The 12,791-nt window shown below is 43.3% G+C and overlaps 1 protein-coding gene across 3 annotated transcripts in view; it reads right to left on the bottom strand.

Annotated features, from left to right (window-relative positions):
• The window catches only part of arhgap32b (Rho GTPase activating protein 32b), a 99,045-nt gene that overhangs the window by 63,645 nt on the left and 22,609 nt on the right, over positions 1 to 12,791 (bottom strand). For all 3 annotated transcript variants that reach the window (XM_086130957.1, XM_086130958.1, XM_086130956.1), the window contains one exon: positions 7,565 to 7,773. In XM_086130957.1, coding sequence (XP_085987083.1) covers positions 7,565 to 7,653 — 89 coding nt within the window. In that variant the 5' untranslated portion in view covers positions 7,654 to 7,773. The remainder of the gene's footprint in view (positions 1 to 7,564; positions 7,774 to 12,791) is intronic.

Here is a 12,791-nt window from a genome sequence, read left to right as displayed (position 1 = left end):
TCTTGTTTGGAATGTGTTGCAGCCATAAAATTACAAGTTAATTATTATTTGCGAAAGACATTAAAGTTGAGCAGTTTCAACATTTAAAATCTTGGTTTTGTAATGGATTCAATTTAAGATAGGTTGAATATGATTTGCAAAGGGCGGCGCGGTGGTCGACTTGGTTAGCAATTCCGCCTCACTGTGCAAAGGTGCAGGGTTCGATTCCAGCTCTGGACTTCCTGTTTGCACGTTTTCCCTGTCCCTGTGTAAGTTTTCTCCGGGTACTCCGGGTTCCTCCCACATACCAAAAACATGTGTGGCAGGTTAATGGAACACTCAAAATTTTCCCTAGGTGCCAGTGTGGGCACGATTGTTTATCTATGTGTGCCCTGCGATTGACCTGCGACCAGTTCAGGGTGTACCCCACCGACTGCCTGAAGACAGCTGGGATAGGCTCCAGCACACCCTTGTGAGGATAAACGGATCAGAAAATAGATGGATGGATGATTTGCAAATCATTGTATTTTGTTTTTATTTCTGTTTAAGACAATGTCCCAGCTTCATTGGAATTGGATTTGTAAATTAAGGCCGGCCGTCTCCCGAGAAGCACTATGCATCACGTAAGGGCTTTTCAACAGACACAATCAAACTCTGGTGGTTGAGACTTGGGCCCCCTGTCCCCTGAAGTCAACAGTCTCAAACTTGGGTCTTAAACTGGACAGTGATTTCAAACTTGACCGGCAAATTGGTGACGTTGTTAAATCCAGCTTCTTTCACCTTAGACAGCTGGCCAAAGTAAAACCTCTCCTCTCTCATGAACACTTTGGGAAATGGGATTTCTGATCACATGGCAGTTTTATTTGACGTAGTCTTATCGCATGCTGCTGTGAAATCTGCCGCTCCTAGTTGTAAACGCCGAATTTTTAACCCTCGCACTGCTAGTCGTTTCTCTGATGCCTTTAATAACCTTTGCGTACCCTCGTCTAACACAGAGGAATTCACCTCTTGGTTCAACTCATCATGCCGTGCCATCCTGGATTTGGTGGCTCCTTCAAAAACTGTGCTCCCAAAACCTAAACCCGAGCCATGGTTTAACGACATTACCCGCGCAGCTAGGCAGGGGTGTCGTAAAGCCGAACGCAAGTGGAAAAATGACAAATTGCATGTCTCTTATCAAATTTGGAAAGACTGCTGGTGTAACTACCAGCTCACAGTAAAAGAGGCCAAAAGAGAATATCTGTCGGACCTTATTCAAGCTAACCGTCACAACCCACGCGCACTATTTAAAACGATAGATTCTGTACTCAAACCCCCTCTGCCTACTTGCTCGGATTCTTCACCCGAGATGTGCAACAGATTCCTTCAGTTTTTCCATTGATAAGGTCTCTACAGCTAGGACTCCGGTCTCAAATACCGCATCTGACCCCTCTGTCCATGTTCCATGTTCCATGTTCAGCTGTGCTAAATTCTTTTGAAACTGTGTCCTTGGCGCTTTTGGAGGATGTAGTTCGCCAGACGAAGCCATCTGGCTCCCCTTGCGACTCTCTTCCCCCGCACTTCTTTCAGGAGGTTCTCCCGAGTGTTGGCGCATCAGTCTTGGATATCATCAACAGCAGCCTCTCTTCTGGTGTAGTTCCCCAACAGTTTAAACATGCTGTGGTGCAACCCTTGATCAAGAAACCTGGTCTTGATCCAGATGTGCTGTCAAGTTTCAGGCCCATTTCCAAACTGCCTTTCATTTCCAAAATTCTGGAAAAAGTGGTGCACATGCAGTTGAAATTTTTCTTGGATGAACATAACATCTTGGAGGTCTTCCAGTCAGGTTTCAAGACGATGCATAGCACGGAGTCAGCCCTGTTACGCGTTTCTAATGACATCCTCCTGGCAAATGACTCTGGAGACCACGTGTGTCTAGTTTTATTGGACTTAACTGCAGCATTTGATACAGTGGATCACAGTATTCTGCTGTCTCGTTTGCAGCACTTGGTGGGCATTGGCGGCAGTGCTCTTGAGTGGTTTAGGTCCTATTTAGCTGACAGAAACTTCTGTGTCAGCCTTGGCTGCTCTGAGTCACGCACTGCTCCCCTGTCATGTGGTGTTCCACAGGGCTCAATTCTGGGGCCTCTGCTGTTCTCGCTGTATCTGCTCCCATTGGGTTCCATCTTAAGGAAACATGGTATTCCCTTCCACTGCTATGCAGATGACTACCACTGAGCACGAAATACGCCTTCTCATTAAGGCCACTGCTATCCTGTCTGGAAGAAATCAAAACCTGGTTGGCACAAAATTTCTTGAGATTCAATGAAAAGAAGACAGAGGTGATATTGTTTGGTCCCAGTGGCCCTTGTACATTCCATCCTGTAGACTTGGGCCCCCTGTCTCCTTATCTTAAGTCAACAGTCTCAAACTTGGGCCTTAAACTGGACAGTGATTTCAAACTCGATCGGCAAATTGGTTCCGTTGTTAAATCCAGCTTCTTTCACCTTAGACAGCTGGCCAAAATAAAACCTCTCCTCTCACATGAACACTTTGAGACAGTAATTCATGCCTTTGTCACATCCCGGCTCGATTACTGCAATGCCCTTTACTTTGGCGTCAGCCAGTCCTCCATTAAGCGCCTTCAGCTGGTCCAGAATGCCGCTGCTCGCCTCTTGACTGGTACTCGTAAGAGGGAGCACATAACTCCTACTCTGGCATCCCTTCACTGGCTCCCCATTCATTTTAGAGTTATTTTCAAGATCCTCTTATTTGTTTTCAAATCTCTGAATAATCTCGTGCCACCTTACCTCTCTGAGCTCATCCGCCCCTACACACCTGCCCGGCGCCTCAGGTCTGTGGACCAGACTTTATTAGAAGTACCAAGAACTAAACTGAGGCTCAGAGGGGATCGAGCCTTTTCTGTTGCTGGTCCCTCTCTCTGGAATAACCTCCCACTGAACATTCGGCAAGCCTCCTCGCTGCCCATCTTCAAAACCCTCCTCAAAACTCACTTGTATTCTTTGGCATTCGACTCAGCATGACTTAGATTTGTTCTTGGTTTTACTGTTTGGTGCTTTCTACCGCCTTTATTACCGATTTGTCTTACTGTTTATTGTGCATGTTAAATTGCTCCATGTACAGCACTTTGTATGCAGCGATGGCTGTTTGAAAGTGGTCTATAAATACAGTGGAGTTGAGTTGACTTGACTTTGAGACAGTAATTCATGCCTTCGTCACATCCCGGCTCGATTACTGCAATGCCCTTTTCTTTGGAGTTAGCCAATCCTCCATTAAACGCCTCCAGCTGGTCCAGAATGCCGCTGCTCGCCTCTTGACTGGTACTCGTAAGAGGGAGTACATAACTCCTACTCTGGCATCCCTTCACTGGCTCCTTATACATCTTAAGAGCTATTTTCGAGATCCTATTATTTGTTTTCAAATCTCTAAATGACCTCGCGCCACCTTACCTCTCTGAGCTCATCCGCCCCTACACACCTGGCTGGCGCCTCAGGTTTGCGGACCAGACGTTATTAGAAGTACCAAGAACTAAACTGAGGCTCAGAGGGGATCGAGCCTTTTCTGTTGCTGGTCCCTCTCTCTGGAATGACCTCCCACTGAACATTCAGCAAGCCTCCTCGCTGCCCATCTTTAAAACCTGCCTCAAAACTCACTTGTATTCTTTGGCATTTGACTCAGCATGACTCAGATTTGTTGTTGGTTTTGCTGTTCGGTGCTTTCTACCGTCTTTGTTTCCGATTTGTTGCTTTACTGTTGTATATGTTAGTTGCTCCATGTACAGCACTTTGTATGCAGCGATGGCTGTTTGAAAGTGGTCTATAAATACAGTTGAGTTGAGTTGAGTTGAGAAGAAGGCTAAACTCAAGCCACTTCACCTGTTTTTCTCAATCACTCTGATCGTCAAATTAATCTAAGTTTGTTTACCTGGGGAAAGTTCTGTCTTCGGCCACCAGGAAGTATGTGTGAAGTCATGGTGAGATGGTCTACAGTGCAAAAGTACTATTAGTATTATGCGACTGTTATTTCTCCCCCCTTATTCAACTATTTTGTCCCTTCACACCCTTTTACATAGTTGTCTTTTCAGAGATTTCATTGTACAATAACTGGTTAATTTACTGCATTTAACTCAAGACACTAAAGACACCTGCCCACTATCACCCTTCTCTGTTCTAATGTGTGGGGACACCAAAGACATTCCATAGATTCCCGAGTGAGAAGGCCTCTAACAGCGAACTACGATGCCCAGTAGCACCTGCTCCAAACATCAAGACACTACAACAGAGGTTCACAGCACTACAGTGTCGACCTAGGGTCTTTAATTAGAAAATAAAGTCGTCTACTCAACGGAAAATATTTTCAGCAAAAGTCCAGAACATCCTTATGTGTTGTTTTATAATTGAGTTACAAATATATCAATGTCATGAATTGACTGTGACACTCAAAGAGAAACAACTTATAGTACGCCAACAGTATTGAGTGTTGATTTTAATGTGCAATTCCCATGATTCTTGAAAACGAGAAGTAGCTCAAGTTCCGATATGACAAAAACACGTGCGTCTGCTGGTGATTGGATGCGGATTCGTATGAGAAGACAAACATACTGCTCAACCTGTGTTGTTTTGTGTTTTTTGTAATTGTAAAGTGTCCTTGGGTGTCTTGAAAGGCGCTTATAAATAAAATGTATTATTATTATTATTATTATACATTTGTGAGAAAATAGGAATTTAACTTTCCGTTTACCGCGTTTAACTCTCAGTCCCACTGAGCGCAATGATATTTTCCCATATTGTAACATTGGAAATGCGGCACCGAAAACACAGCTTGCGTTTTATCTGAGCGCAGCATAAGGCTATAGTAGACTACATTTCCAATGATTCTTTGGCTATATTCACACTGCAGCTCAATGACAATTTTTTTTGTCCTTTTGCGCACATACTCTACCTATATCTGATCTCTTCATGCTCTGTGAACAGCACAATTCTGACCCTAGAAATAAATTGAATATGAATGTGATATATTTGCAGAACATGAACGCTCATCCGTATGTATATATTCGACCTACACGTCATCAAAAGCCATCAAAATGCGCTCCGCACAGGCAAGAGAGAGCGGAGGGAGACTACTGACTAATTACCCCTCAAGAGATGCTTCGATTAATGATAAGAGTTAATCAGAAGACATAAATTGAGAGCAACTTGCTAACTCTCAAAAACATCAAAATGTATAAACTGCCATTGAAAGTAATTCAAAACATAAAAATATTATTCTCTCTCTCTGAATTGTACATTTGCATTACTTTTGAATTTGTTCCCCAAAAAGGTAACTTTTATATAATGTTTGTGTCATGAATGGCACAGCAGAGCAAATATTATTAACAGATATTCTTGGGTCTACTTTACAAATGATAAAGCAGGCAATACACTGCTGTGATGGGAAGGGTAATTTATGCTTTTGTTCGGCTAAAAATTCAAATTAGTTATATCGAGAAAAAAGAAAATGTCAGAATGAGGTCTGCTCACCTGAGTTCATGCAGTCAAAATATTTTGGCCTGTTTGTAAAATGAGGGGTTTCTGTTTGCTGCATATAATATGTTATATAAATTACATTACCTGGCATCGGATGCAAATAGAAGCTCCTCTGTGATATCAACTACTTTTAAGTTGGAAAAAAAAAAGGATTTGAGGATTATGTCGAGCTTTTTTGGGGGTTTTTTTTGTCAATGCAGCAAAACTGCCTTTGGCCATGCTCACGCAGCGCAGCCCTCTCATTCATTTTCAATGGAGCCCATCTGCTGCTGCAGCAGCGGCCACAGTAGGCCAGCAAAAAGTGAGGGGGAAAAAATTAATCAAGCAGTATATAACTTAACAACTCAATGTGAGATTTTATGGAAATGCACTGACCAATAAAATGCAATTCAATCTATAAAGTGATGTGTGAAAGTAGGAAACTACTGTACAGGGTTGAGATGGAGAATACATTGTATATATTTTTGAAGCATCCAATCAATTTAACTGAATTTTATGTTTGAATGCTGATATGTTATTGAAACATTCCATCCTGAACCTTCTAATATTAACACAGATGATTAATTTTTGAGGGGTCAGGGAAACGTCTTGTCTGTATCAAAACTGGGCTCAAGCCACTGAAAGTACGTTCATGAGGTAAACCAACCAACTTAAACAGAAGGGGACTGCAAATTTTTAAATGAGAAAGCAACCTTAGACTGAGCAGACAGAGGAAGCTCACAATTACCCAGTCTCCACTTCATCCCTTTCAGCCTTTATTTTCTCTGCTTTTCAATCACTGGCTTTTTGTTGTAATGCTGAACCACTGTCTAATGTATGCTAAGCTACTGCTGCCATGGTAACCCTGGGGCAGGATTCAGAACTAGTTCAGGACTGTTACAACAGGGTGCTGCGAGCAGGTGGGGGCTGAACTACACGAAGGCAAAAGTAAAATTACGGACCGATATTCATCCTCGCATTTATCGGACCTTGGACGAAAGACGTGTAGGTATCGTTTATAGACATGCTAAGAGTGACAATATTAACACTAAGTGGTTGAAACACAGACCGAAAGAAGTTGAGTTAAATGGAAGGCAGTCGCTTCCATTTCCTCCGCACTCTCCATTTCAAAAGGAAATTCCCACAAAAAGTGGAGGAGGTTAGTTAGAACTCACTGGCGGAGTGTAACGATTAAATGAGTGATAGCCCACGTGCAAGCGGTCGGGAATGAGAAAGCCTCCAACGCAAGGAGAATCATGCAGAGTAACAAATAAACGGAATTTGTGTTTTGTGTATTTGGATGCACCAGGCCTTTGCCAACAGTCAAAATGTTTTTGAGTAGCTACTAGTGTGTGTGCATGCGTGCGCAATAAAGCATTTGCGCATGTAAATGCTTGAGTGTGTATGCGTGATGACAACACACGGATATCTAGGTGTTAGCGTAGCGATGACGTAACTAGCTGAAAGCCAACACACCTGGGCTGTCAATGGAGACACTGGTGGAGCTGGTAGTTTCGGGGGGGGGGGGGGGGGGGGGGGGGGGCTCTTTCAATTCGAGGAATCTTCTTTCTTGTGCTGACAGTCATTGATGCATGTCACCGAGTTGCTACAGGTTGAAGGGATGTGGGTGGGGACTCCATAGGAGGTGTGAGAGTGACTGTGCAATTTCAATCTACTAACTCAGCTCCAGTGCTCAGGCACGTTGAGCAATGCTTCCACCTCTCACCTCCTCCCCCCTCTGCGTGCATATACTGGTCTCATTTCTCCTTGTAGCGTACACAATGCCAAATAACACCCTCTCTTGTCATCCAACACCATCGCACATGCGTGTTCACAGTCACACCAACAGCAAACTGACACGTCCTGAGCGTCTGCTTCTCAATCAGCCGATAAATCACATGCGCGTAGTCACCACTACAAACACTTCGGACTCCAACCAAACTAGCATCAGGAACCTAAGCGCAACCTAAGGTGTGGTCCTCTCCTAACTCGCACCGTCATCTCCATCGCGGCACTTGAGTGCAAAATGTTTGGAGTTTCCTTCTTGCGCATGTACATGTGGCTTGTTACAGTAGCCCTACCTGTCCAAGATGTCAAGGCTGGACGTGGCTCCCAGCAGACCAAGTGCTGCACTCCCCACCGCTGCGGCAGCCCCGCTGCCTGCCTCCATGATACTGACTCACCGCAATGTGGAGCCTGCCAGAGAAGTCGAGAGAGAGAGAGAGAGAGAGAGAGAGAGAGAGAGAGAGAGAGAGAGAGAGAGAGAGAGAGAGAGAGAGAGATGTGCAGCCTGCCAGAAAAAATGGGGAGGAGGGGAGGAATACAGAAAAAGAAAGAGGGAGGGGAATAGGGGGAGAGAAGGAGGGAATAGACAGATGACATTAAATAAATCATACATATAGATGCAAGAGGAAGGATGCTGAGGGCTGGAGGTTTCTCGGATTGTGACACGCACACACACACAAAAAGGCAAAGTGTCATTTGGCATGGGGATAAAAGTGGGTAAATAAGAGCCTGTGCATCAAATAATTCCTGCTAACCGAGCTTTTAGAGAGCAGGGCTTACCACTGGTTTCATCACATGCAGATTCTAGCCAACAAAACCCGGCGTAAATCAACAGTTAAATGGACACATTGGCCGCACTGCTTGGTATCATGTTGGTGGTGCCTGACGTGTCTATCTTCGACCAACAATTTCCATGTTCAAATCCAATTTATACCAGCCTGCTGCTTACCGGCTGAATGATCTCTAAACCTATAAAAGACAATAATGAATTGCCGTGCAAGTATAAATGTGACACAGAGAAAAATCTATGGCGGCTTTTATTTGGCCATCGCTGACGATGCATTGCATACACAGGAAAGTGACGCCAGGGAGGGGAGGGGGCAAGGGGCAAGGAGCAAGAAGCGTAGGAGGAGAGGATCCACACAGGAACACAGTCGAGCAGCTGGTTCTCTGAGACAGAAGGGGTGTTCACACGGCACACATTTGCATCGGTGCTGCACCGATGTATTTTGTTGCGATATATCTTACACCGGTGTAAATTATGTGGAGCGTTCACATGTATAAAGCTGCTGACTAAAGAGAAGTGTGTTAACCCCGGTGCAGCCCCACTTGCGTTCACACGGCAGTTTCTGCGGCCGTGAAATACGATAATAGTACGGAAATAAAACATGCGCATGCGTAAAGTGTGCTTCCTTTTCCCCGCCTTGTTTGTGACATATCGAAAAACCATGGTTTATACTTCTCCAGACAAATCAACGCCGTGGTCTATCAGACACCGTATAAGGATGAGAGAGAGAAAGGAAAGAAGTGCAAAATACCCAGGATGAAAGTTATGCAACACCCGCATGTAATCAATTCTTCTTATGCGTAGCAAGTCTACCCCTGTAGTGTTCACACGTCCCATTTTATATCGGTGCTGCCCCGCAAACTGGCCTTTACTCCAGAGTAAATGTTTAAACCACCTCCTGAGCAGGGTTAAATTTGCTCCGGTTTAAGCTGTTTTCAGGGGCTACACCGCTATAACTTTGTATGTGTGAACGCTCTACGGGGGGGGCAGCCCCGGTGCTACACCGGAGTAAAAGTTGCCGTGTGAACACCCCTAGAGTTACTGTGCTTTTCTCTTCCCCGGGCTCAAGACCGCAAATGCATCACGTTTGATAGCTAGATAAATAGATATACTATATATATGTAAACCTCACATATACTTAATATGTACATTTAGTAATATTAAGTATGACCGATATGTGGTATTGCCCTGATACCGTCAGTATTTCAAGGTATCAGGCACCGTATTTTCCGGACTATAAGTCGCTCCTTAGCATAAGTCGCACCAGCCATAAAATGCATAATAAAGAAGAAAAAAACATACATAAGTCGCACTGGAGTATAAGTCACATTTTGGGGGAAAATGTATGTGATAAAATCCAACCCCAAGAACAGACAAGGCAAATAAAAATAAAAATGGAGAACAACAGGCTGAATAAGTGTACGATATGCTAGCGCATAAACAACGAACTGAGAACATGCCTGGTATGTTCACATAACATATTAAGACTTATTCAGATAACTATTGCATAAAGAACATGCAATAGGTTTACCAAACCATCAGTGTCTCTCCAAACACTAAATACAATGAAATCTTCATCCTCGGTGTCTGTTTGAAACAAGTCTGCCAACTCTGGAGGGAGAAGATGTGGCGCTTCCTATTCTACGTCGCTTATGTCAGACTCATTGTCGACTTATCAACGCAGGCCTAGGGCGCCCTCTTGCGGTTTAATATTAAAATAACGTGAAATTATGTACGAATGTGCAAATCATTTCACACATAAGTCTCACACCCGGGCCAATCTATGAAAAAAATAAAAATAAAACAACTGTAACTTAGAGTCGGGAAAATGTGGTGCACATCATTTGCCAAGAGTCCTTTTCATGCGTGCACACACCAGCTGCCGGTTGAGGTCCTCTCGGTGCACGTTAAGAAATGTTGTCAGTGGTTACATTGAAGCGATAAAAAAAATGTTAACATTAAATTTTAGACTAACGCTCAAAACAAAAAACTGACTGCAATGTTTTTGGCATGAACATGTTTATTGTGTCATTTCTTTTACACAACATCGAGGGTGCACTGATAACAGTGATTTTTTCCCCCTTCATTTCAATAACTTTTCATACAGTTGCTCATTTGTGCAAGAATTCTTCCGCCTTGCCTGTTTCTGCAGTTGTTTTCAAAAATAAGCAAAACAAACAAAAAAAATCTCATGTTATCCATTCATCATCTATATCGCTTATCTTTATTCGGTTCGTGGGAGTGCTGTAGCCAATCCCAGCTCACTTTAAGCGGGATGCGGGGGCGGGGGGAAACTCTGGACTGGCCACTAGCCAACATCTCGACATTAATAAATCTAAATGTGTCAGCAAGGGATCCCAAACTAAATGACTGTGTGGGTGTGGTGCAGGCCAACTTGGTTGCTTCTCTACTTGAAGAATAAACTAGCCTATAAATATCGAAACTTTATACATTAAACATACATAAAGTAGAAAATAACCGATTTATTTTTAGACATTGCATGAACAATAGGATTCGACGAAAGCAAACATTTAACTGCACACTTTTTAACTGCAGTGAAACTCCTCTAGAACGAAACCTACATGGGCGAAAATACCCCCTTATGTGAAAAAATCTTCAAGCATGAACACAATTCCTATTCTCCTGCCCCCCATACGACGAAAAACCCCTTGTTGCGTTATACGAAATCATTTTCTCTGCTCCAGCCTTGCGAAGACATTCACTACAACGAAGTCTTATCCAACAGCGACCTCTACTGCTTCGTTCGAAAAAAGGCAACAGCTACCACCACACTGGTTTACATAGTGAACGATGTTTATTCCGGTCACAGCTGCGAGTTTCCTGGACTCAACATACTCATAGCTGCTCTGTCATTGGCTTACCGAGCATCATCCTGGCCTCCGATTGGCCAAGAGGGACCTCACTGTCTATGTGTGTAGATACTGAAGCTAGATCCGTAGCATCCAATTAGCTGCTCAGAGTAAATTGCTTATGGCTCGACAGACATTCAAATAAACGAACGTTTCCTCCAATGCTTTACTTGTTATCATGCTAAAAACACCCACGGGACGCTTCGTAGTCCTCGATGGCCATAGTTAGCTCTCGAAGGCTAAAAACCTTACGCTAACTGGAGCGCTTCTCTCTCATTAGCGCTCCAGTTAGCGTAAGGTTTTTAGCATTCGAGAGCTAACTATGGCCATCGAGGACGACGCGTCCCGTGGCTGGCTTAAAAGTTCATTGCATGCCAGGAAGTATTTGTTATTGTTAGATTCAGACGAGGATGGAAGTTGCATTGCTAAAATGGCTACAAAACGGATGTCAAGCAGCTAAGACAAGAGGAGCTCTGATGCTGGAAGAGAGGATAAAAGTGATCAAAATGAAAGACGGAGCAAGCAAAATAAAATACATTATCCAAGAAATTGATGTAAGTGAAAGTGAATGCTGATCGTAAATTTCGCAATTTCTTTCCCTTTTTTTCTTTCTACACTGACAATATGAAGTGTCAAATAAGTGTGTGCTCATACTTATGCACTATTGGAATAAAAATAGAGTACACATAACGTTTGTGTGTGCGTGTGTGTGGGTGTGTGTGTGCTTACATCTGAGATCAAATTTGCTACAGTGAAAAACCCCCTGTTGTGAAAAATTTCTTGCCGCAAACATGATTTCGTTGTAGAGGAGTTTCACTGTAGCACCCCAGAAAGGATTTATTTTCACAGAACTATCAGCATCCCTGACACAGACACCCCTGCAACCACAACAACTTTTATGGATTGTGGGGTTTGACCAGACATTGAACGGACACCAAGGAGATGGTAAATCAAAAATCTCTTGAATGCACAGACGGGATGGGTCACTGACAGCCATTAACAACATTTTCCACCCACTTGATCAGCAGATACTTTGTATTTTATGTAAATATTATCGGATGTAATGTCTTAATAGTTTTACCGTATTTTCCGCACTATAAGGCACTTAGTGTATAAGCAATACAATGATAGCCTATTTTAAAACTGTTTTCAGATACATAAATAAAACCTCCAAGAGTGTCTGCCGTTACATTATGCATCCGCTAGATGGAGATACAATATAGGGAATACAATACAATACAGCTTTATTTATATAGAGCTTTCACAACCGCTGCAGCAGTAGCAAAGCACTTTACACAACATTTAAAAAAGCTACGTCCAAGCAATCAGAATATTGATCCATATATAAGGCGCATCGAATTATAAGGCGCCCGTTCAGCTTTTGAGAAAACTGAATGTTTTTAGGTGCGCCTTATAGGGCGGAAATTACGCTCAGTTTCACACAAAAAAAGGAATATGGCACAGAAGCTGATTGGTTTGTCATGCTTAATTAGCCAAGGGTTTCAAAATTGATTCACCCTATAGGTGAAACCGATGAGTCGACAAATCGGATTTTCTACTGCATTTAAAGCTCGACATCAACTAATTGCTAATCACGTTTTTGGCATCTCTTCATTTCGTTAGACTATGGTAATAATATCGACTCATCGTTCAAGAAATAAAAAGGACACGACAGTTTCCTCCAGACCCGATCAATTCTCATTTAAATGCATGTTTGTTTGCACAGGTCATCAACATTTAGTTGCGTCGCTTCATTCCCTCTCGTGTCACTCAAACTGCCCGCCGCTGTGGGAGGCGGGACTCACACACACACCCACAGACGGTGCGAACAGCTCTGAGTCACCGAGAAAGAAAGAATTAGGGTGA

Source organism: Hippocampus guttulatus, chromosome 15 (assembly GCF_054856545.1).
Source record: "Hippocampus guttulatus isolate MCC_2025c chromosome 15, RoL_Hgut_1.0, whole genome shotgun sequence".
Lineage (NCBI taxonomy): Eukaryota > Metazoa > Chordata > Actinopteri > Syngnathiformes > Syngnathidae > Hippocampus > Hippocampus guttulatus.
The sequence above is the reverse complement of the archived record's forward strand: the minus strand, read 5'-3'. Positions and strand labels throughout refer to the sequence as shown.